Source organism: Tupaia chinensis, unplaced genomic scaffold (assembly GCF_000334495.1).
Source record: "Tupaia chinensis unplaced genomic scaffold, TupChi_1.0 Scaffold000133_1, whole genome shotgun sequence".
Classification (NCBI taxonomy): Eukaryota; Metazoa; Chordata; class Mammalia; order Scandentia; family Tupaiidae; genus Tupaia; species Tupaia belangeri.
In genome coordinates this window covers 2,544,853-2,571,191 of record NW_006159602.1, presented here as the reverse complement: position 1 = coordinate 2,571,191, position 26,339 = coordinate 2,544,853, and the positions used below count along the sequence as shown (strand labels likewise).

General features: G+C 41.0%; 1 protein-coding gene across 1 annotated transcript in view; it reads right to left on the bottom strand.

The window, feature by feature from the left end:
• Positions 1–24,978, bottom strand: part of ARMH4 (armadillo like helical domain containing 4) — a 136,029-nt gene extending 111,051 nt beyond the window's left edge. The window contains exons 1-3 of the mRNA XM_027770429.1: positions 23,565–24,978; positions 14,687–14,923; positions 11,604–11,810 (exon numbers count right to left, since the gene is read on the bottom strand). Coding sequence (XP_027626230.1) covers positions 11,604–11,810; positions 14,687–14,923; positions 23,565–24,921 — 1,801 coding nt within the window. The 5' untranslated portion in view covers positions 24,922–24,978. The remainder of the gene's footprint in view (positions 1–11,603; positions 11,811–14,686; positions 14,924–23,564) is intronic.
• Between the last annotated feature and the right edge of the window lie 1,361 nt (positions 24,979–26,339).

The following is a 26,339-nucleotide window of genomic DNA, read 5'->3' as shown; positions in this document are numbered from 1 at the left end:
CGCTCTCTCTGGCGAGCGCACATGCTCTAAAGCAAAAGTCTCTTTTAAAAAAAACATACTTTGCCTGGGACTAGCAGGTGGTGTGTTAGTTAAGATGCTGGATTCCCACATAGCCAACCGTAGTTTGAGTCCTGAACACGGCAGCTTGAAAAATCACACCAGGTACATGTGTAAGCATGCCCAAAATCCTGAGAGGAAATTAGAGGAGAAGGGATTGAGGCGTGCCCATCCCCTGGAGGGTGATTTCTCACTTTTGCTCTCTGTCTCTGTTTCTCTCTGATAAAGCACGCACACCCTGTGGCAAAAAACACTAAACATAAACAAAGAAAAACCAAACAACAAACAAATGAATAAATAAACTTCATCTGATCAATAAGCTAAATTAGAAAAATTTCCTTGATTACATGTCGATAAAATAATTTAACTCCAGTGTGGTATATGTGGTATCTATTCACCACCATTTAGCATTTTTGAGTCACCATTCATTTTTCCACAAATATCAATAGGATAATATATATATAAACGGGCCAGCTGCAACAACACAGCAGTGACACAATGCTTCATTGTGTCATGTCCCAGGCCATGTCCCAGGTTCACATCTCGACGTCTCCCTGTGCATCCTGGCATGTACACGTGTACCCAGGATCCTGGGGCTGAGGCTGGGGGCGGAAGGTGCTATGAAGATCCTCTGTGGAACTCTCTCTCTCTCTCTCATAATAAATAAATAAAATCATATACGTATATATAAACATACATGCATTCGTACAAATCTATACACACAAGTACACACACACGACACCCAGGCATGCATGTGTATCAGTTCCATGTTTCTCCAAGCTGATCCCTCTCCTGACTCTCTTTTTTACAATTCTCTGTCTGTAATGTTTCTGTGATACTTTCTGCCCTCTACCTTAACGTTTCTGTCATTTGTGTATCTATCATATCTCCTCTACTAAAACTTGTACTTCCTTAAGAACAAGATCCACCCCAATTCTTCTTCACATTATCAGAATCACCAAAGGCTTTGTAAATGCACACACCATGAAATCAAAGAGTACATACAAAGCTAAATCCTTCCACTGTCATGAGCCATTATGTATCATTTTATAAGTGTCTCAGGGTGAGCTTACTAACCAAAGGTGGGCAACAAAGACACAAAAAAAACAAATGGGAGGAATTAATTTTATGGCAATGTTTACTTAATTGTGATTATGTTAATAAACAAATTCTCTGTGGTAAGAAAGTATACCAGTGTAGTTGGAGTGAAAGTCAGTTATCTTTCTTCAATAGCAGAATTTTTGAATACAGTTTGATGGCAATACATCATAATACTGATTTAAATACTTTTGAAATACCACTTCTTATGTGAGCACGACTATGAAGCATGGAATGACCATTTTGAGTGCTAAGTAATTGCCTGTACTACCCTGCAGAGCACCAAGGTACTTATGATGAAGCTCTGTCATAAATGCTGAAGAAAGCACAATGATTGCAGGACAAGACAACAAAATGACACACCATTGGAGGCGATCAATAACTGAACTCACCAGCAATTCTGGGCTTCAAAATCTGTCACATACGACACTTGAAAATTACTCAAAGACAAGAAAAAAATCTCATGCTCCCCTAACACATTTGGCAATAAGTATTAGAATGTTTAAAGTGTTCATGATAATAGAGTTTTTAAATTATTATTCTTAAATTTAATCCCCATTGTTTCTGCCAGAAGAGGCATGGGAGGCAGGGAAGCAGAGCTGGCATTTAACTTACCATTAAAATCAAACAAAGGGCATATTCCATCAAATACTCTCTTTCATTTCTTCCCCACTTACATATCATTTAAGTAGTTCTGTCATTGAGTCCAAATTCAGTTAGAATCCAAAGTATGTCCAAGAACAAGCACCAAAACTTGTGCTCACTCTTAACTGGAGTTAACTTTCTTAATCTGAATCTGGCACCACAATATCACAAGTATCACACTCTGCTCAATCTTTCATATTATACGTTTCATAGCAGCAACCAGAAGGTAAATCACATAAACTTGGCTTTACAAATATGGCCTCAAGATGGGATTTTGAGGGACCAGTACATGGCATAATGGTTCCATCGCTGGACTCCCATGTAGTCAACCGTGGATCAAGTCCCAGACCTGGTGGCTTAAACGCACGCCGGGCAGGTGTGCGTGCATGTCCAAGATCCTGAGAGAATAGAGGAGAAGGGATTGTACATGGCTATTCCCCTGGGGAGGTGATTTCTTGCTTTCTGTCTCTCTATCTCTCTCTCTGTCTTTCTGGTGCGAGCACGCACCCAATAGCAAAAACTTCTCCAAAAAAAAAAAAAAAGATGGGATTTTGAATACTCTTTCTCATTCATCCATTCTAGATGTCTTTGGATTGATCATTTCCATAAGAAATAAGAAAATAATATGAAAAAGAGTACTTATTGGGAGGACAAAAATATTTTTTCTGTGAGTTAATAGAAGTGAAGAGCTGACACTTATGCCATAAAAAGTATATGAGCATGGAACCAGCAGATGGCGTAATGGTTATGTTGCTGGACTCCCACATGGTCAACCATGGTTTGAGTTCCAGACCCGGTGGCTTAAAATTCACACCAGGCATGTGTGCATGCCCAAAATCCCAAGAGGAGAACGGAGGAGAAAGGATTGTGGCATGGCCATCCCCTGGGGTGTGTGTGTGTGTGTGTCTGTGTGTGTGTGTGTTTGTGATTTCTTGCTTTCTATCACTTTGTCTCTCTCTGTCCCTCCAGCAAGTGCACGGACTCTACAGCAAAAATCTCTCTAGGAAAAAAAAAAAAAAGGTATATTAGCTCTTAAGTATTTTCAGTAAAGCTTTGAAGAAAAATGTCATAGAAACTTCTCCCTCATGGCAGTTAAAAAATGCACTTCCCGGGGTTAGTAGGTGGCATGGTGGTTAAAGGTGTTGGTCTCCCACATGGCTGACTGTGGTTCGAGTCCTGGGTCTAGCAGCTTGCTTTCTCACTTTCTCTCTCTCTCTCTTTCTCTCTCTCTCTCTCTCTCTCATTCTGTCCCTCTCTAGTCAAATTGAAATAAATAAACAAATAAATGCTAAATAATTCCTTTTAAAAAAAATGCACTTCCCAATTTGTTTCTGATTCATTAAAAAAAAAAAAAAAACAAGAGAGAGAGAGACAAAGCATATTGCCTTCAGTATCAACTATAGGCCACCAGACTGCAAAAAAAAAAAAAATCTTTCCATCACTCGAATGAAGGCATACTTCTCAAGCATGACTTTCTCCTGAAATTCCTGTTATCAATAAAGAAGATCCCTGCCAAGAGACAGAACTGAGAACTACAAATAAGAAAGAAGCAATAACACCATTATCTCTTCAGCAGAGGAAATTAAGAGATGCAAACATATGTTGGAAAGGCTCCCTGAGGACTGCAGAAAACACCCAGGAGAGTAAATACACACACAGACATGCACACACAAGCACATGAAAGCAGGAAAATGGATGTCACTCAAATAGATTAAACAATGGATAAGAGATAATGAGAGCTTTCTGCTCCATCTATGCACCTGGCTGGACAAAGATGTCAAAATTCAACCTTTTAAAACCTAAATATAAAGACAGCAAAGACAGTCTTCCAAAAGCAAGGGGGAAAACTGAATTTAAAGAATATATTTCATTCTGTATTTAAAAGATAACGGGATTTTTTTAAAGTTAAACATGGCTTATCGGTATACTGAGAATGAAAAAATCTCTTCGTATGTTAAAAAAGGTAATTTGGGCCAGCTCCAAGGGGCAAGAGTAATATGTTGTTCAAGAGAAACAGGATCCTGGGACCAGCAGTTAGTGTAATGGCTACATCGCTGTACTCCCATGTAGTCGACCGCAGTTTGAGTCCCAGACCCGGTGGCTTAAATTCATGCTGGGCGTGTGTGCGTGCATGCCCAAGATCCCGAGAGGAGAATGGAGGAGAAGGGATTGTGGCATGGCCATTCCCCCTGGGGGGTGATTTCTCGCTTTCTATCTATCTGTCTTTTTCTGTCTTTCTGGTGAGCGCGTGCGCCCTATAGCAAAAACCTGTAAAAAAAAAAAAAAGAGAGAGAGAGAGAGAGAGAAACAGGATCCTACATGGTTACCACATTTTTAATTCCCAGGCTAGTCAGCCTAAAACACTGGGCACATATGAGTGCCCAAGATCCAACGAGCTGGAGGACCAGAGGAAGAGGACTGCAGTGTGACCAGACCCTGTGAAGGGTGCTCATCTCTCTCTCACTCTCACTTGCTCACGTACATGCACTCACCTAAAATAAAGAAGAAAAAAGGTCATTCTCCAGCAAGTTGGGTACTATGATTTTGTTCCATTAAGCCCATAGTAAATGAGCTTTTTGAAACAGAATGGAATTGTCCGGAGTAATGATATGGGATTACACCGCCTCAACACTATGCCCACACAAGATATCTTATTAGATAGGACCAGTCAGGGCCCGTGGTTAAGATGGATGGATCCCAGATGGCCAACGCACAGTTCAAGTAACCAATTGGCTGATGATTGAAAAACATGCCAGGCCCATGTGCGTGCCCACCCAAAATCCTAAGAGGAGAAATGGAAGAGAAGGAATTGCAGTGTGGCCCTTCTTCTCAAAAGGTGCTTTCTTTCCCCGTCTCCCCCTCTCCCACGCCTCACAAGTTGCACGCACCCTGTAACAAATTTATAGGGAAAAAGAGAGAGAGAAAAAAAAAATAGGACTAGTCAGATCAAGAATTCAAGTTCTCCAAATCAAGGACACTAGCATTTCTTCTCTTCTAGAAGAACAAGTAACTAACCCAGAATCATCCTGGGAGAGTCCAAATTCACTGCATTCCCATCGCTGGTCAGCAGCATGGTGAGCTGCAAGTGGTTTCCCATCCCCCATTGGCTGGTTGGCCTGGATAATGACCTCCGATATTAAAGGAGGAAGTGCTGTAGTGGGAGGAAGAATTCCCAAAGAATCACAAAATCTAAGAAATCTGTTTTAAATACTCCTATCTCCCACATGTTCTTAAGAACCTCGTACCAAGGGCCACCCCACGGTGTGGTGGTTAAGACAACTAGATCCCATGTGATCTACCCCACAGTTCAAGTCCCAGACCTGGTGGCTTGAGAAACATGCTAGGCACATGTGTATGTGTGCCTAAAATTCCAAAACAAGAGAGAAATCGACAAGAAGAGATGCCAATTTGACCACTTTCCATCAGGGTCTCTCTCTCTCTCCCTAGCAAGCACCTGTACTCACTGGTAATAAATAAATAAATAAGAAATAAAGGGAAGAAAAAAAAAAAAACTTGTACCAGGTATAAATAGACCCATGATAGATTTTTTTGAATATTGAATTGTTAAAGTAATAACCTTCCATTCTACGGAATTATTATTACAATTTTACAGCACAAGTGAATTTTTATCTTCCATGGGAAGATACAAAAGAATTGAGTAAGTATGACTTATTTCATGTAAACAGATATCTTCAGTGGGTCTTTAATACCGTATACAAAAAATAGAACTCCTTTAATAAAGATATTGTAAGTTCTACTCCACTTGATATCAGTATTAAAATATTTTAAGACTGTTAATCCAAATAAAAAATACCAAGTATGTTTCTAAAAATAATCAGAAATTTTAAGTTAGCATTTTGGAACAGAGAAAGACATTAATATTCTACAACAGAAAGAAATTAACCTAGAGATAATGTTCAAAAATTAGTTTATGCAGTTATAAATAAATAGGTGTGTGTATACAAAATTTGTCATTATCCTACTGGGAATAAAAAATACTGTATTCTTGTCACGTTTGTATTTCAAAGATGCCGAACACAGCCCAAGTAGAGTTATGCTTAGGATAAGTATAATGCATTTTTTATCATTCTGAAAACATTTATTCCATTAAAAAAATACATAGAAATAAAATGTATCAGGCAAGGTGAAAGATAAGCCATTATCCCTTCAAAAATCAAACCACACTTTCGCTGACAAGGTAAAACTTACTGAAATATGCACAAGTGGCAACCACTTACAGAGGTGGGCTTTCTGCAGTGACTAAGAAATGCAAAACACAGCAAAACACCTCCCACTCCACCAATTCACATCACTCAGAGCACATCTGCCCATGGAGCCAGATGGCAAACTCCTCAGAAGCAGACCCCCCCATGTGTGTTGAATTGTGCTCCCGGCAAAAGATGTTTAAGTCCTAAGCAGCGGTACCTAGAAACGTGACCTTACTGGAGACAGAGCCCTGGCAGATGTGATCAAGTTAAGATGAGGTTATTAGAGTGGGCCCTAATCCGCTAACTGGTATCCTTATAAGAGGAGGGAAATCTGGAGATAGAGACATGGAGGGAAGACAGCCATGTGAAGAGATTGGAGTTTGCTGCCACGGAATGCCTGGGGTTGCCAAAAGTTGGAAGAGGCCAGGGAGGATCCTACCCCAAAGGCTTTGGAGGGCACATGGCCCTGCCAATACCTTGAGTTTGCTGCCACAGAATGCCTGGGGTTGCCAAAAGTTGGAAGAGGCCAGGGAGGATCCTACCCCAAAGGGCACATGGCCCTGCAAATACCTTGATTTCAGACTCCTAGAACTGCACATGAATATATTTCTATTGCTTCAAGCCATTTAATTCATGGTATCTGTATGGCAGCCCTAGAAAACTAAAACACCCTCTTAGTCACCACATCATAGAAACGAGAAAAGGAAAGAAGACAGTGCTGAGTAGATACCGTTTTTAGACTGATTAGGCCTGTTAATTATCTCTTAAAGGATAAATAGGGCAGTGAATTCAGAAATTTCCACAAAGCTTCTTTCTGTACCTTTCTATATCCCAGGGAGAAAAACATATCTCAGTGGGGAGAAATGCTCCTCCCATCCCCACCCTTAAAGGAAGGAAGATATTTAAAAAGCATACAAAAAGTTCAATGATATCATTCAAGAAACATGCATCATAAACTAGAGAATAGTATGTCATTTGTCAACCCATCACAGAGATTAAAACTTGAAAGGCAGATAACTTGACATAACTAATGCAGTGTTCTAGACAGAATAAATTATCTCACTCTAGGTTTAATCCTATGGTAAAATTGAAATGCTTCACTCATTCAAAGCCTCAAACTGCACTTACATTGGCAGGCAAGGTGAAAAAACATTCATTAAAAATCTTGAGAAAGACTTTGAAGGAAGAAAAAGAGACTGATCTTTGCTAGCAGATGGTATATCACAGAATACTTGGTAGGCAGGGCTGAATTGAGAAGGTTTATGTGTGACTTGTGTGCTGAGTATTTGCTTTTCAACAATTCAAGTAGTTGGCATCTAAATATTTTCTCAAAAATATTTAAAACCATACTGTCTCTGTTGTTATAGAGTCACAAACAAAATTATACAAAACTATAAGAAATACTTTGAACATTATTTTTAAAATTCAGTATTTTGAAATTTTGAAAGTTGTTTATTAACTGTCAAGAACTATGGAGTATGAGCAAAAATTTTTTGATATGTAAAGTAAATGTTCGTGGGAAAATGTAAAAATAAATAAATAAATAAACAAACAAATAAAAAATGAAGGCCTCTTGGGCCAGCAGATGGCGTGGTGGTTAAGGACACTGGACTCCCAAACCTAGTGGCTTGCTTTCTCACTTTCTCTCTCGCTCTGTTCCTCTCTGGTCAAATTTTTTAAATAAATAAAATAAATAATGTTAAATAAAATAATTCTTTTAAAAAAATAAATAAAGGCCTCTTAATACATCCAGGAATCTAGTACGTTTTTTTTGTTGTTGGGTCAATTTGCAGAGGGTATGTGCACTCACCAGATAGGCAGACAGAAAGAAAGGGAAAGGGAGAAAACATCCCCCAACCGGGTGTGGTCACATCACATCCTCCTCCATTTCTCCCTCCTTTTGGGATCTGGGACATGCATGCACACACATATACCCGACAAGTTTCTGAAGCTGCCAGGGCTGGGATACAAACTGTGGTTGACCATGTGGAATCCAGTTCCTTTAACCATTAGGCAATGGCTGCCTGAGTTTAGCAGATTTGTCAGTTTAAAAAAGTGTAATTGGGGAACCAGCAGTTAGCGTAATGGCTATGTCGCTGGACTCCCACGTAGTCGACCGCGGTTCGTGTCCCGGACCCGGTGGCTTAAAACTCACGCCGGACGCGTGTGCGTGCGTGCCCAAGATCCCGAGAGGAGAATGAAGGAGAAGGGACTGCGGCGTGACCATCCCCCCTGGGGGGTGATTTCTCGCTTTCTGTCTCTATGTCTCTCTCTGTCTGTCTGGCGAGCGCACGCGCCCTACAGTGAAAATCTCTCAAAAAAAAAAAAAACAGTGTAATCAATTTAGCTTTCAGAGGAATAGCTACCCAAGTATAAAACTAATTATGACATTATTAACGCATGGGGACTTGAAAATGTTCATGGGAAAATGGAATTAAAGCATGAGTTTATTTTGGTGCACAAAAAAAATTGAAACCCATGCATAATCTTTTTATGATACTCATTTCCCATTAACTTTTTGAAGATCTCTAATACTAATTAAACATATGTTGTACCTCCGGGTGTTTAGAAGCAACAGTGTACTAATTCAAAATCTTGACTTAAACCCAAAATGTAGCAGAGATAATATTTTTAACCAAAAATGTCTTTCATAAACCTTGACAAGGATCATAATGTAGATCAAAAACTGACAAAATATATTCTCAAAAAGAAGCTAAAATTGAATCATGTAGAAGAAAACTAAAACTCCAGGATGTCTTAGGCATATCGGGAAAATTCTAACATGTTTCAATACGACTGCCATCATCTACTAAATATAGAAAATTATTGCAGTTTCACAAGTATGGATTATTCACAAATACAATTTTGTCCTCTGATTTAATGAGCCCTGTCTGGTAAAGCTGTCATCGCTAACTTAGGTTAATTTGAGGAAACCTGCTTTTTCCAGATGGCGTCAAGGAGAGCAGAAAATTAAGACAAGACACAAAACTCAAAGTCACGTAATGTGTATCTTCACGTGGCGTGCAAGAGCTGCTGGCCTCTGAGCCTGCCCTGATTCATTTGGTAAACCAACATTCTGTGGAATTCTCCACTCTCCTCCTAAAATTTCCTGTTTCTCTGTCAACAGACTCCCAGTGTCATCCTGAAAGTTTACCAACCAAGATGACCATCTTCCTTGAAGAGCGGATGAAATATAAAATTACAGTGTATCTTGGGACCAGCAGTTGGCGTAATGGCTATGTCGCTGGACTCCCACGTAGTCAACCATGGTTCGCGTCCCAGACCCGGTGGCTTAAAACTCACACCAGGTGCATGTGCGTGCATGCCCAAGATCCTGAGAGGAGAATGGAGGAGAAGGGATTGCGGCGTGACCATCCCCCCTGGGGGGTGATTTCTTGCTTTCTGTCTCTATGTCCCTCTCTGTCTGTCTGGTGAGCGCACGCGCCCTATAGTGAAAACCTCTCCAAAAAAAAAAAAAATTACAGTGTATCTTGAGTTTTTTTTTTTTTTTTAAGGTTTTTGCCATAGGGCACATGCGCTCACTGGAGAGGGACAGAGACAGTGAAACAAAAAGTAAGAAATCACCCCCCTCCCCGAGGTGGATGGCCATGCTGAAATCCCTTCTCCTCCATTCTCCTCCTGGGATTTTGGGCACACACACATACATATGCCGGATATGATATTCAAGCTGCCAGGTCCAGGACTCAAACCGCAGTCAGCCATATGGGAGTATGGCACCTTAACCATCATGCCACCTGCTGGTCCCTATTCTGATTTGTTATTGCATTAGACACATGATTAATTTAGTGCCCAAAAGCTTATCTGGGATCCAGATTAATATAAGAAACGCTACACTACAAATCTCTGAACATTTTGCACCTCCAGCCAGGAACTATTCATCTGCCAAAATGCTGATGAATTATATGAACCTGGGTCATATTTCTAATTTTCTATTTATGTGCAGTTATGCTCCAAGTTTCTTTTCCATACTTAAAGCCAATGTCTTAGAAAGTACAATTTGGAATAAATTTTTTACTAGGTAGAGACTGCCTACTTCCAAATAACGAAACATGCTAACCCAGAGATGTCACTAAGGGAAACTCACCCAACATGCACAAACAGAGCACAGCTATTAGACTATTGTGCACATTCAAACTTCCATTCAACATGACCAATTTAGCAGTTCAAGTTCCAGACCTGGTGGCTGAAAATCACACCAGAGACATGTACATGCGTACCCAAAATACTGAGAGGAGAATGGAGAAATGATGCGGCATAGCCATCCCCCTCTGGGGGATGATTTCTCACTTTTCTTCTCTCTCTCTCTCTCTGTTTTTCTCTGTCTCTGGTGAGCACACATACCCTTCAGCAAAACTAAAAAACTTCAAGTTCCAGACCTGGTGGCTGAAAATCACACCAGAGACATGTACATGCGTACCCAAAATACTGAGAGGAGAATGGAGAAATGATGCGGCATAGCCATCCCCCTCTGGGGGATGATTTCTCACTTTTCTTCTCTCTCTCTCTCTCTGTTTTTCTCTGTCTCTGGTGAGCACACACACCCTTCAGCAAAACTAAAAAACTTGCATTCAAGAAAATCAGGCAGGGAAATTCAACTTCTCCATTTAGACTTAGTATTCTCAATCCATCCTGAACACTGAAATCATCTAAGATACTCTTTGAAAGTCCTGATGTCAGATCCTACCCCATGCAAAGTGCTGATGCTAGATCCCACCATATACCATCTTAATCTGAGTGCTGGGAGAGGAACTCAGGCACTGTGGTTTTTTGGAGAGTTTTGGTTTTTTTTCGTTTTGGTTTTTTTTTTTTTCGCTATAGGGCATGTGTGCTCGCCAGACAGACAGAGAGAGACATAGAGACAGAAAGCAAGAAATCACCCCCCAGGGGGGATGGTCACACCGCAATCCCTTCTCCTCCATTCTCCTCTCGGGATCTTGGGCACGCACGCACACACACCCGGCGTGAGTTTTAAGCCACCGGGTCCGGGACGTGAACCGCGGTCAACTACGTAGGAGTCCAGCGACATAGCCATTACGCTAACTGCTGGTTCCCAGGCACTGTGGTGTTTTAAAAGCCTTCCAACGTAATTTTAATGTTCAACTGTAGTTGAGAACCACTGATATAGACCAGGGGTCAGCGAATTTGTTTTGTAAAGGGCCATATCATACTGTTTTAGGCTTTGTGAGCCATTTAGTCTCTATCATGACTTCTCAATTCTGTTGCTCTGACATAAAAGCAGCCAGAGATAATTTGTACAGGAATGAGTGTGGCTGTGTTTTTGATACAGCTTCCTTTGTGAACACTGAAATCTGAATTTATGTAACTGTTAACATGTTGCAAAATAATATTCTTCTTTCAATTTTTTTCAATCATTTGAAACTGTTAAAAAAAACTATTCTTAGTTTACAATCCATATACAAATAGGTAGCAGGCCAGATTTGGCTGGGTTACAGTTTACTGACCCCTGATCTATATGCAGAATGAACACAGTTCTACTTAAGGTATTCTCAAAAATATCAGCTCAGTGACTCACTCAGTCAGTCCTAGAAAAGATCCCCTTTAAAGCATGGATACCTTCAGATTCGGGTTGGTCCAGGCCATATGTGGCAGCTGTATTAACGCGAGTGATGGATGGAACAACAGTTCTCTCAGATGGTGTCTCAGAAACAAGAAGTGCTGGAGAACTGCTGGGCGCCTCCGCCATTATTCCAGGGGGTGTCACCGGAGAGCCCCAAACTGATGTGAACTCTTCATCTGGACCTGTGATTGTATCCGTTAGGTCTGCCAAACACAAAACACAGCACTTGACCCACAGGATGATCAGTATGAGCAATGTAAGCATTTACTTTCATTTTTTAGATAAGAAATGATTCACAGAACCAGAATCTCACATACAGTAAGTCTGGCACTGAATCAGCTCTCCTTTCCCATAGTGCATCAATCCAGCCACCCAAAGCAAACACTTCATCTTCCAGGAAAGCATACTGTCTCAAATCAGAACTTTGTTTTTAAATTTTAATCTCCTGTCTACTCTATTGACAATACTATGGATGCTGCAGTATTTCATACAATATATGACCAAAGGCAAAAGATTTCACAAAAATATATGCCTAAGGCTACCATGAAAAAACAAGAGCCTTTCTCAAAATCAAGTCAAAGAGCCTAGCCATATGCCTGGAATAGGCTCAATTTCTAAGCAACCAAATATAGCCCCAGGTATTCCCAAGACTGTGAAGACTTCAACATAGAAGTAGCTTGAAAACCTGGTTGACCAAAAGAATCTCTTGAGACAATTTTTAAAATGTAGACTTTCATGATTTCCACACATCTCAGCTTTCTGAATCACAATCTTTCAGCTGCGAAGGCTGAGAACCTGTATTTTTAGAAGCTCCCAGAATACAGATCCAAAGAATCTCTTATACATTTTTGGTGGGAATATGAATTGGTGAAACCACTTTAGAAAACATTCGTATACCTTATGACCTGGCAACTCTACTCCTAGGTATGTATCCATGAGAAACTCCTGCATGCATACATAGGAGAACATGTACCAGAACATTTATAGCAACAACGTTCACAACAGCCAAACCTGAAGATGACCCAAAGTCATCAGGTGAACATATGACAATTGGATGAATACACTATGATATATTTTCACAATAAGGTAATATAGAGTGGACAGAGCAAAAGAAATTCAATAAGTAAATCTTAGTCATAGATTATTAAGTTTAAAAAAAAAACAGAAAGGCTAGCTACATTACAATACCCTTTTTTAAAATAATTATTTATAATTATGATAATTTTTAAATTTGCTACAAGGCACATGTGCTCACCAGAGAAACAGAGAGAGAAGGAGAGAAAGCAAACCACCAGGTCCAGGACTCAAACAACAGCTGGCCATGTGGGAGTCCAATAACTTAACCACCACACCACCTGCTGGCCCCACAATGCTTCTTAATAAAGTTAAAAACAACCAAAACTTAAAATGTACACCTTTAGGAATAAATATTGATACAAGAAAATAAAAAAATAAAAATTTCAAAAAAAGAGTCAGGGGACCAGCAGTTAGCGTAATGGCTATGTCACTGGACTCCCATGTAGTCAACCACGGTTCACATCCCGGACCCGGTGGCTTAAAACTCACACCGGGTGCATGTGCGTGTATGCCCAAGATCCCAAAGGAGAATGGAGGAGAAGGGATTGCAGCGTGGCCATCCCCCCTAGGGGGTGATTTCTCACTTTCTGTCTCTCTGTCTCTCTCTGTCTGTCTGGCAAGCACATACGCCCTATAGCAAAAACCTCTTAAAAAAAAAAAAAAAAGAGTCAGGATGATGCTTACCAGTAACAGGAGGAAGGGGATAAGATGTGAAGGGTCATCAGGTTTCGTATAGGTTAGTAATAAGGCCCTAATTTTTTTATTTTGGAGAAGAAGTGAAAAGGGAGGGAGAATTAGAAGATATTTATTTATTGCTAAGCATAGCTCAGTTGGGCCATGATAAGTTAAGGCAGCTGGATACCACACAGTCCACTGCATGATCTGGGTCCTGAACCCAGCAACTTGGAAACTACATAAGGCACATGTGTGTATGTGCCAAAATCCTAAGAGGAAAATGGAAGAGGAGGCCATTATAGCATGGCCATCTACCTTAGGGGGATGCTTTCTCATTTTTCTCATTTTCCCTCTCTCCTCTCTCTGTCTTTCTCTGATGAATGCACATGCCCTACAGCAAATTTTAAAAATAAAAATAACTAATAAATACATTAAAGTGGGCCTTACCTGGATCAACAATGAGACAGAGACATGAGGCCCTCTCTCCAAATAATTTAAGTTCCCAGGAGATTCTAATGATCACAGAAATTTGAAATTTTGTTGCCCTTGAGAACAGAGCACTGGAGAGCCACCTCTATAGAAATCACTTTGTAGATGTTATTTCATAGCCTTAAAACAACCTAGATGACAGGTAGGCATTATGTTGAGATGACCAAAGACTTACAGAAGTTAGGAAGCTTGCTTGAGCCACAATCCTAGGGAAGGCCAAAGCTGGGATTTGAACCCAGGTCTTTGAGGCTTTCAGCTCATCCACTGGCTCCTAGCAACAGAGCTGCCAAACAGTGAGAGCTTTCTCAGAAGGTCTGGCCTGTGCAGGACCCCGAGATGAGGAGATTCTACTTGGGAACTAATCCCTCATCCTTTCAGGCTGTGTCACACCTCTCCAAACAAGAGCATTCACTTACAGGGAGGCTGTGTGTGTGTGTGTGTGTGTGTGTGTGTGTGTGTGTGTGTGTGCACGCTCTGGTGACAGGGCCAGCTGCCTCATTCATTCAATTCCTTATCAACTTACAGAAAAGATCTACCCTCGGGACCAGTAGTTGGCATAATGGCTGTGTCGCTGGACTCCCATGTAGTCGACCATGGTTTGAATCCCGGACCTGGTGGCTTAAACTCCAGCCAGGTGTGTGTGCATGCATGCCCAAAATCCCAAGAGGAGAAGGGACTGCGGCATGGCCATCCCCCCTGGGGGGTGATTTCTCACTTTCTGTCTCTCCATCTCTCTCTGTCTGTCTGGCGAGCGCACATGCCCTATAGCAAAAAAAACCCTCCAAAAAAAAAAAAAATCTACCCTCAAAACAGCAAGTCCCTTCCCTTCCTTACAGACCTTCCATTGCAGGAGTAACTTCCAAAGACAATGGCATGGCTGTCGTAGAAACTGTAGTGGCCAGAGTCTCCCATCTTCTGGACAGCTGAGTAACACCATGAGCTTCAGACACAGGAGAGAGCACCTCCGTTTCTTTCTCAGTCTGAGTGTTGTCTCTGGTAACCTCCAAGGTAGTGACCAAAGACAAAGTGGCTTCTGGTTCTTGAACAGCGGTTGTCATCTCTTGAGTGATAATGTCTTAAGAGGAGGAAACATTTAAAAACAGGTCAAATCCCTATATTTTAAAAAGTCACTATATAATTAATATGGGGGGGTGCAGATAGTTATTTCAGGGATTGGAAAAGCAAAGAGAGAATTCAGAAATAAGAGGCCACTAAATAAATGTTTTCACCATTGCTGCTTTCAAGAGCTATGAATCAGTCTAAAACAAAATGAAGTTAATGAGAAAAAAAAAAAAAAAGAAGAAAATCCAAAACAAAGTATCAACAGCTGAGTCTCCTTTCTGGCACATTTGAATATCAACATAATCTGTTTGTTAAGAAACAGATTATACAGAACTAAGTCGCACTCAAAAATTCTCAGACGCACTTGTTTATATTAAATTTTCACATTCATGTTTCCAAAGGGTAGTTAGCATTCTAAAATAAGGAAATACTAATACAATAATGTTCATGCCAAGTTTCTATTATGGAATGTACACACACAGTGCTAAGTGGACGGGGTGCGTTATTTTGTCCTCTCATATGTACTAAGGAGACATAGGTACTAACACAGCTCCATGAAAACTGCATTTCATAACTGTTCAGGAATGCAGGCTCTGGAGTCAGTCTGCCTAGATCTGACTGCTGACTCAAACACTTACTAGCTGTGTGATCTTTAGTAAGTCACTTAATATCTCTGGGCTCTGCATTTTCTCAGCTATAAAACGGGGATAATAACAGTGTCAGTTTCATAGAGTTACAGATATTAAATTGATAGCACATGTAAAGCACATAGTACACGCTGGGTACTTGGAACGTATTCAGTACATATCAACTATTATTACCCCATTTTACAGTGACTTTGGTTTAGAGAAAGTAAGAACCCTGCCTAAGGTTACACTTATGCTTAACTACTGCACTGACTATGCCCACGAAGACAGAACCGCAGGTTACAACTATTCTATCACAAGTCCACCTCCCTTACATTATAATCCCATCAAATACTAGGTCATCAGGAAAGTCAAGATGTGTTTCTCTATGCAAAAATGCAATACGACTAGGGGCCCGTAGGTGGTGTGGTAGTTAAGGGCACTAGACTCCTACATGGGCAGGGCCGACTGTGGTTCAAGTCCCGGACCTGCTGGCTTGCTTTCTCACTTTCCCTCTCACTCTCTCTCATTCTGTCTCTCTCTAGTCAAATTTAAATAAAGTCGAATAAAATAATTCTTTAAAAAAAAAAAGTCATGACTTTTCTGATGACCCAATATATTTTTTAATAATTATTTATTTAACTTTACTTATTAGTAGTTTTTTTTTTAATTTGACCAGAGAGAGACACACAGAGAGAGAGAAGGAATGTGAGAAAACAAGCCACCAAGTCTGAACTCAAACCATAATCAGCTGTGTGGGAGTTCAGCATCTTAACCACCACACCACCTGCCAGCCATCATCAAATACATTATTAAAGACCATTTACAAGTCAAGATTTGTACCATTCTTGGTGACAGCTACTAAAAACTTAATTTATAAAAGACATTTTTCTTTTTTTTTTCTATAGGGGGTATGCACCCACCAGAAAGGCAGAGACAGAGAAAGACAGAGAGAAAGTGAGAAATCACTACCCAGGGGCATGGCCACACTGCAATCCTTTTCCTTCCATTCTCCTCTTGAGGTTCTGGGCATGCACACAACATATACCCAGGATGATTTTCAAGTCACCAGAGCCAGAATTTGAACTCCAGTCAGCCAAATGGGATCCTATGCCTTTAACCAGTAGGCTACGAAGCCATCCCTCTTTCTCTCTTTTTTAAAATACTAGTTCTAGGGGACCAGCAGGTGGCGTGGTGGATAAGGTGCTGGACACTCCCACATGGCCAAACATGGTTTGAGTCCCAGACCTAGTGGCTTGCTTTCTCACTTTCCCTCCCTCTCTGGCCAAATTAAAATATATGAATGAATAAATAAAATTAAATAATTATTTTTAAAAAAATACTAGTTCTAGATACATAGCATATTAGCTAACATTCTAGAGATAGCTGAAAAAGTTTTCTCAAAGTTTTCTTTGGGACCACCAATTAGCATAATGGCTATGTTGCTGAACTCCCATGTAGCCAACTGTGGTTCGAGTCCCGGACCTGGTGGCTTAAACTCACGCCGGGTGCATGTACATGCATGCCCAAAATCCTGAGAGGAGAATGGAGGAGAAGGGATTGCGATGCAGTCATCCTCCCTGGGGGGTGATTTCTCACTTTCTTTCTGTCTCTCTCTGTCTTTCTGGTGAGCACACACACCCTATAACAAAAACCTCTCAAAAATAAGTTTTATTTAATGACATCATGGCATATTATATTACTTAAAAATATTTTTCCTTGAATACAATTTATTTGCTTTACAATAGTATGGGTTTATTTGTTTTTCAGTATAAACAGTTCCTTTTCTTCATACATCTAGTTTGGACTATATTTTCTTTTGAATTTAAGAGATTTTTACATTTGATGTAAACATATATTGAGGGGGCCCAGCAGGTGGCATAGTAGTTAAGGCACTAGACTCACACATGGCAAACTCAGCAGTCTGAGTCCCTGACCAAGCAGCTTGAAACTCATGTGGGGTATTGTGCATGCATGCCCAAAATCCCAAGAGAAGAATGGAAAAAGGATTGTGATGTGGCCAGTCCCCTTGGGGGTGATTTCTTACTTTCTCTCTCTCTCTGGCAAGCACATGCACTCTTTCTTTTCTCAGTAATATTGTAAATCCCTTAAGAGCTAGGATTCATTTTCCTTTTGTATCTCCGGCACCTAGGGCAATCTCTTTTCCATAGGAAAACAATAATACATAGCTTTATCAATTCAACCAGTATATGTTCATATTGCCCTCATTTTTTAAAATACAATAAACACTTTTTAGAGCAAATAGGTAAAAATAAATGTGGTTTATGTTCATAGTTTAATGAAACAGCAAGGAATGTCAAAACGCACAGTACCTTGACTAAGTGGCTTCTGTTAGAGAAATAAGAATAAGAACTAGAAATATTAACAGGAAATTTAAATATAACATTCAAAATTTCCCGACATATCTCACCTTAGTTCTTCCTATCAAGAAAAGATCATATAATAATGACAGATTATTTTTACAACCTGGTCCCCGTAGAACCAGCTGAAGAACTGCCTGAATCAGAGGACTACTCTCTGTTAATAGCAAGTGGTCAGAACCACTCAGTAATCATTGCATATTCTGGCAATAAAAATGTCCTACGTGGTCTCTGGGCCCTAAAATGAATGACGCTTAAATCGTGTACTTCAGAAAAATACTTATAATCACACTAAAATGGGCAGAAAACCTTTTGGTTATTCTATAACTCCTGTTGTCAATAGTCACAATTTTTTCACATTCTTTTGAACTCCACAGGACAAAAAAGAAAACTAAAACAAAAAGAATGACTTGACTGCCCCTCTTTCTCCAAAGAACATGTACAAGCTTTTTGATTAATTTAGACAAGGAAGGCAATCGAATTGAATAATTCCAGTCTGCATGATTCTCTAGTTTCATTTACTCACCCACTGAACCGATAGTAAGAGTAAATGCTATGTGCTAGGAATAAAAGGAAGTTACTTATTAAAAGGTTATAATTTAGGGATTATGACTAAGAAGTTCACCCAATAATCAAAATAATCCAATTAACAAATCCATTTCACTTTTTAGGCTGTACTAATGGAAGCTAATACAAGTCTACTGCATAAGAATTATGGATCAAATTGTGCAATGAATAATCTGGAACCACGTGATTTAATGTTTAAGAAATCTGTTGTAAATATTATGGAGAACTAAGATAAAGTCCTTGCTAAGCAATACCTAATATCTTCAGGTCCTTCAGACTCAACTCTCTTAACGTCAATGAAAAAACAACTTAAGTGGGGCTAGCAGTGACGTGGTGGTTGAGGGCACTGGACATGGCTGACTGTGATTCAAGCCCCAGACCTGGCAGCTTGCTTTCTCACTTTCTCTCTCTCTCCCGCTCTCCCTCTCTGGTCAAATTTAAATAAATAAATAAATACAGTGAAATAAAAAATAATTTTAAAAAACTTAAAAAACATTTTCTTTGGGCCAGTCCATGGCCCAGTGTTTAAGGCATTTGGATTCCACATGGCTGACCACGTAGTTTGAGTTCACAACCTGGCAGATCAAAAATTCCAACCAAAGTCAGCCTGTGGAGCCTGGCTCTCTTAAGCACTAGGCTACAGGGCCAGACATGTGAACATGTGTGCCCAAATTCCCCACAGGTGGGAAAAAATGGAAAAGGGATTGTGGCATGACCATGCCCCATGGAGGGTGCTTTCTCTCCTTCTCTCTCTCTCCGATGAATACATATGACCTCTAGCAAAAGTTGAAAAAAACCAACATCTTCTGGGCCAGCCCTGTGGCACAGTGGTTGAGGGCTATGAATAGGGAGTTAGATCCCATGTGGCCCACAGAGGTTTGAATCCTGGCCCTGGTGGCTTGAAATACACACAGGGCAAGTCTACGTGCATGACCTAAATCCTGATGGGATGAAGAATGGAGGAAAAAGCATTGTGGTATGACCACACCAAATCAAGGGATGTTTTCTCTCCTCTCTCTTTATCTCTGGCAAGCACACATGGCCTCTGGCAAAAATATATATATATATATTCAAAACTTTTTCTGGATACTTCTATGGAAACTTACAGCATATTAGGTGTTTCATTTGCTCTTTTTTTTAATTGCCAGAGGGCATATCCTCACACCAGGAAGAGACAGAGAGAGAGAGAGAAAGCACCCCCAGTGGGGTGTGGTCACACTACAAACCCTTCTCCATTTCTCCATCCTGTTCAGATTTAGGGTGCGCACACATAGCCTAGGCCACAACTCCAACCAAGGTCACCCTGTGGAATCTGGCTCCCTCAACCACTAGGCTACAGAGCCAGCCCAGGCCTTTCATCCTTTAAAAAATGAATTGGGCATATAAAAATTTCATCTTTCTGAGACCAGCAGTTGGCATAATGGCTATGTCACTGGACTCCCATGTAGTCGACCGCTGTTCGAGTCCCGGACCCCGCGGCTTAAACTCACACTGGATGCATGTGCGTGCATGCCCAAGATCTCAAGAGGATGGAGGAGAAGGGATTGCAGCATGGCCATCCCCCCTGGGGCAGTAATTTCTCACTTTCTGTCTCTCTGTCTCTCTTTGTCTTTCTGGCAAGCACATGTGCCCTATACCAAAAACCTCTCAAAAAGTTTTTCATCTTTCCTTTATCATTTATTAAATGACCTTCTATCATCTTACTTCAATCTCTTTATCAAAGAATTATTTTATTTAACTTCATTTGTTTATTTATTTTAATTTGACCAGAGAGGGACAGAGAGAGAGAGAGTGTGAGTAAGAAAGCAAGGTTCAGGACTTGAATCGCAGTAGAATTATCATCTGCATGGCTGTTCACTGTCAATTGAATAGGAACCTGTATTCCTAGCCGTAGTAAGTGCCTTGAAGAACCTAGTAAGAAAAAAATGTTTTTTCTTATATATGACACAGACCCATTTTCTTCATGTTACGCAGTAGCATACTTGTTTATACAGTTAGGAACTAAAGGATATAGACAGAATATGATTTTTTTATTTTATTTATTATTTTAATTTGATCAGAGAGAGAAGGAAAATGAGAAAGCAAGTCACCAGGTTCAGGACTCGAATCGCAGTAGACCATGTGGAAGTCCAGCACCCTTAACCACCATGCCACCTGTTGGCCTCCCATTGTAATTCAATCTTAAAATACTTTTGGGACCAGTAGTTGGCATAATGGCTATGTTGCTGTACTCCCATGTAGTCAACCACAGTTTGAGTCCTGGACTCAGTGGCTTAAACTCACACCAGGCATGTGTGTGTGCATGCCCAAGATCCCAAGGAGAAAGGAGAAGGGATTGTGGCATGGCCATCCCCCCTCCGGGGGGGGGTGATTTTTGCTTTGTGTCTCTCTGTCTCTCTCTGTCTCTTTCAGGCGAGCGTATGCGCCCTATAGCAAAAACCTCTCAAGAAAAAAAAAAAAGCACTTTATAAAAACATATTTCTAGGTACCAGCAGATGGTCTAATGGTTACATCGCTGGACTCCCATGTAGTAGGCCACCGTTCAAGTCCTGGACCCAGCAACTTAAAACTCACGCTGGACGCACACACACACACGCGCATGTGTGTGTGTGTGTGTATGTATGTGTGTGTCCAGAATTCTGAGAGAAGAGGAGGAGAAGGGATTGCAGCATTGCCATCCCCCCTAGGGGGTGATTTCTCACTTTCTGTCTCTCTGTCTCTCTCTGTCTCTCTAGTAAACACATGTGCTCTATAGCAACAATCTCTCTTTAAAATAAGGAAAGAAAAAACATATTTCTAACTTGATATTTTCCATTAATTGGGCTACTTGCCTGAAGTAACATGTTGTATATGTTCTTCCAAAATGATCTAAAATGATGTTATACTAAACTGTTGCTTCTTTTCTTAAAAAAGAATATTTATTTTAATTTCAATTTTATCTTTATTTTAATTTGACCAGAGAGAGACACAAAGACAGAGAGAAGGAGGAAGTGAGAAAGTAAGCCACCAGGTCCAAGACTTAAACTGTGGTTGGCCACATGGTAGCGTCCAGAGCCTTAATCACCAGGCCACCTGCCAGTCCAAGCTTCGTTTTTTTTTTTAATCATAGGGTGCATGTGTTTTTAATCATAGGGTGCATGTGCTAGCTGGAGAGAAAGACAAAGACAGTAATAGGGGAAGTGAGAAATCACCCCCTTGGAGGCGATGACCACAGGGCAATACTTTCTCTTCCATTCTCTTGCGAATCCAGCAACATAACCACTATGCCATTTGTTGGCCCCATGCTGTTGCCTCTCATACATTCACCTGACCAACTACACATAAAAGAAAAATATAATTCCTTGGGACCAGCAGTTAGCGTAATGGCTATGTCGCTGGACTCCCACGTAGTCCACCGCAGTTCGAGTCCCGGACCCAGTGGCTTAAACTCACACCGGGCGCGTGTGCGTGTGTGCCCAAGATCCCTAGAGGAGAATGGAGGAGAAGGGATTGCGGCGTGGCCATCCCCCCGGGGGGTGATATCTTGCTTTCTGTCTCTCTGTCTCTGTCTGTCTGCGAGTGCACGCGCCCTATAGCAAAAACCTCTCCAAAAAAAAAAGAAAAAGAAAAATATAATTCCTCAACAGCAAACATAAGGCTTATCAGCTGGTAATAGTCACAGAAGTAAAGGCCAAGAGAAGAAAATATAAAATCAAACCAGAAGATAATTTCTCTTTTTCCTCCTTTATTTTAGATGATCTTTCATAGGTGAGAAAAACAAAGGCTGGAAACTCATATGATTAATACTATAAGAATTTTTTTAGGTTTTTCCTATAGGGTATGGGTGCTCGCCCGAAAGAGAAAAAGAAAGAGACGGAAATTGAGAAATTGTACCCCAGGATAATGGCCATGCCACAATCCCTTCTCCATTCTCCTTTTGTGTTTTGGGCACGCACACATGTCTGGTGTGAGCATCTGGCCACCAAGTCTGGGACTTGAACCATGGTCAACCATGGGGGAGTCCAGCATTTTAACCACCGTACAACCTGCTGGTTCCACTCTGGGAAATATATACTTAAACTTTTTTTGTAAGAAATATAGCGTAATGGCTATGTTGCTGAACTCCCATGTAGTCGACCACGGTTCAAGTCCTGGACCTACTGACTTAAACTCATGCCAGGCACATGTGCATGCGTGCCCAAAATCCCAAGAGGATAATGGAGGAGAAGGGACTGTGGCATGGCCATCCCCTCTGGGGGGGTGATTTCTCACTCTCTGTCTCTCTGTCTCTCTGGTGAGTGCCCCTGAAAAAAAACCCTCTAAAAAAAAAAAAAAAAAAAGAAAGAAAGAAAGAAAAAATATTGGGGAGACCAGCGGGTGGTATGTTAGTTAAGGCACTGGACACTCCCACGTGGCCGACTGAAGTTCAAGTCCCGGACCTGGTAGCTTGCTTTCTAACCTTCTCTCTCTCTGTCTCTCTCGGGTCAAATTGAAGGTAAATGAGTGAATAAATAAAGTTAAATAAATAATTCTTTAAAAAAATATATTGGGGACATCAGCGTATTTTACAGCAATGTAAATAAGTAACCTACATTATTTAAATGTATGGTTAAGTCTTTCACATTTCTGTGTATATTTACACATTTTCATAATAAAATGTTTGAAAAATATTAGTCTTTATCAGATTTTCTCAACCTCAATGCTATTGACTTATCAGCTCAAGTAATTCTTTGTTGTGGGGGGCTGTTCTATGTACTGTGGATATTTAGCAGCAACCCTGGCCTCTATTCACTAGATACCAGTAGCACCTATCAGTTGCAACAACTATAAATGTCTCCAAACATTGCTAAATGTTCCATGGTGGATGTAGATGTGTGTGTGTGGTGGGGAGGGAGTGGCAAAATTGTTTTCAGTTGAAGGCCACTAGTTTATATGCAGGGGTGATATTTGGGTGTAATTTTTAAATAAAATACATGATTTATTTGTATGTTTTTGTTTTTCATTAAAACTTAACCTGTTTTTAAATTACATTTAAAATTTTAATACATTTTTTAAATTAAATTTGTTTTCTTCTCTTTTAAAAAAACAATCTTTCAATTACCTTTCAATGTATTTCCCAACAGTCGATACGCCTCCGACTCATATTCTGAGACAGAAACAGTAGTCTCTAAGAAAAATATGGCATCGTTTTCCTTTGTGGATTCCGTGACACCTCCTGCACTTTGAAACAGGTTCACAACGGAAACGTTCGAATCTTCCATCAGACTTGTTGGACCAAAGGAACTTTGATGGGTGAAGGCAGGTGATTGCTCCTCCCCCTGCAATATAGGCAGGGGTGTCCCCACGTGTATTTTTTCTTCAGGCAGCCCCACAGCCACCTCTGCAGCCTCTGTCAAAGGTTGGCCCCCTTCCATACCATCATGGCTTGCTGGTGCTGTCCGAGATGTTTCCACTCTCACCTGTGTTTCTGCACTATCTCCCAGCTTTGGGTTCCTTATCTGGCTTACACTCTCTACTTTGGTGTCATCCCACTCATCACTGAAGATAGAAGCGGCTGGAACAGCTGTGCTCACACTCTCTGTGATTTCTGGGGCTCCCAACATGCTGTCAGTTTCTGGCTCAACACTTAGGAGGTACTCGGAAGTGGTGAGTGAGTGCTTCGCAGCAGTAACCTGGGTATTATCAGCTGTCATCTGTGAAGGTTTCTCCCAACCAGGCAAGAGGCTTGCAGGCTCAGTGTCTGCTGTGGCCTTCGCACCAGGAAACAAAGTTGTCCGATGGCCTGTGTCTGCTTCAGATTCCTCAGGCCTCAGATTAGTGGTTAGCATTTCCTTAGTATTCACATGGGATGAAGATGACTGTCCCAAACGAACTCCTTCCTGACTTTCTGTTGCAAACAGTTGATCATCCCCATACTTTGGAAAACCTTGTGTGGCATCTGTGGTCCTTTCTACCATGGGCTGAACATGGGTACTGCTTAAAGGTTCCCCTTTTCCATCAATATTTAGAGACACTGTTGAAACAGTTAATATGGCTTTGGAAAGTCTGCTTTCAGGAGACACTCCCTCTTGTTGGCTAGAACTGAATACTTTTTCACCTGCTAAGACCACTGGCTCAGTGGCTGTGTAAACACTGGGGCTATTAGATGGTATGAATCCAACTTCTAGAAGATGTGTTTCTTTGTTGATCGAGAACACTTTATTTAATGACGTGGCTGATGGTCCTGCTGACACTAGCATTGGATCTTCTGAGACTACCCGTTGGGGTGTCCACTTTGAAGTAGCAGAGCTGCTTTCTAGGTCATCTGTGCTCATCCTCTCCGACTGCCCTTCTTCTACATGAACATGTTCTACCCCTCTCCTTTCCACTTTGGGAAAGGCCAGACATTGTGTGGCAAAATTGAGAACTAGAAGACTATAGAAAGCCAGACAAATGTGTGATACAGTCGGTCTGCTCATAGTGGAAGAGAAACGTGCACATAAATTGGCAGAGTTGACAATTCCAGTAATTGAGTCCTGCAGAAAAATAAAGCATAGCAAATTGTCATATCGATACATTTTTCAAATAAGTCCATTTAAGTTAAACCGTAAGAAAAACCATCTCCTTGACTTCACACACACAGAGTACGTAGGAGAGAGCTGTTCCATTTCTTTGTGCCTTTGAGAGATGAATAACCCAGTTCATTTTTCCCTGCTGAATTTTGCAGCTGATTTAACTTGAAGTTCCCTATAAAAAGGTACACACAGTTCAAACAAACTACTTTTTGTAACAAACTACCCTTGAAGTCACATTTGTCATATTCTCTCCAAATTCCTCTATTAATCATGTAGTCAAGTGACTGCAGAAATAGCAACATGTCCAGGACACAGAAAGTCTTAAAAATTCAAAGAACTTTTTTTTTTTTGGAGAGGTTTTTGCTATAGGGCGCGTGAGCTCACCAGACAGACAGAGAGACAGAGAGACAGAAAGCAAGAAATCACACTCTCCCCCCATTAACTATTATCATAAAATACTGAACTCCAGTTACTTTCAAGTGCTTAAAGAGGGTTATAAGGGGACCAGGAGTTAGCGTAATGGCTATGTCGCTGGACTCCCATGTAGTCGACCGCGGTTCGAGTCCTGGACCCGGTGGCTTAAACTCACGCTAGGTATGTGTGTGTGCATGCCCAAGATCCCGAGAGGAGAATGGAGGAGAAGGGCTTGCGGCGTGTCCATCCCCCCTGGGGGGTGATTTCTCACTTTCTATCTTTCTGTCTCTGTCTTTCTGACGAGCGCAAGTGCCCTATAGCGAAAAACCTCTCCAGAAAAAAAAGAGGGTTATAAATTATTTTATTAAAATATCTTTACAACGCTTAAGTCCTTTCTTTTTTCTTTTTCTTTTTTTTTTTTTTGGAGAGGTTTTTGCTATAGGGTGCATGCGCTCACCAGACAGACAGAGAGAGACAGAGAGACAGAAAGCGAGAAATCAGCCCCCAGGGGGGATGGCCACGCCGCAATCCCTTCTCCTCCATTCTCCTCTCGGGATCTTAGGCACGCACGCACACGCGCCTGGCGTGAGATTAAGCCGCCGGGTCATGGGAGTCCAGTGACATAGCCATTACGCTAACTGCTGGTCCCAGTTCTTTCTTATTCTCTACAGAAGCTATAACAATTACAGGCAAAATGTTCATATTTCAAAATTTAAGGACTAAAAAAGGTACAAGAATTCAGCAATGTGAATGTATTTTTAGAAAAAGCATTTTTAGGGACCAGCAGTTAACATAATGGCTATGTCGCTGAACTCCCACGTAGGATCGTGGTTCGAGTCCCAGACCTGGTGGCTTAAACTCATGCCAGGCGCATGTGAGTGCTTGCCCAAGCTCCTGTGGGGTGAATA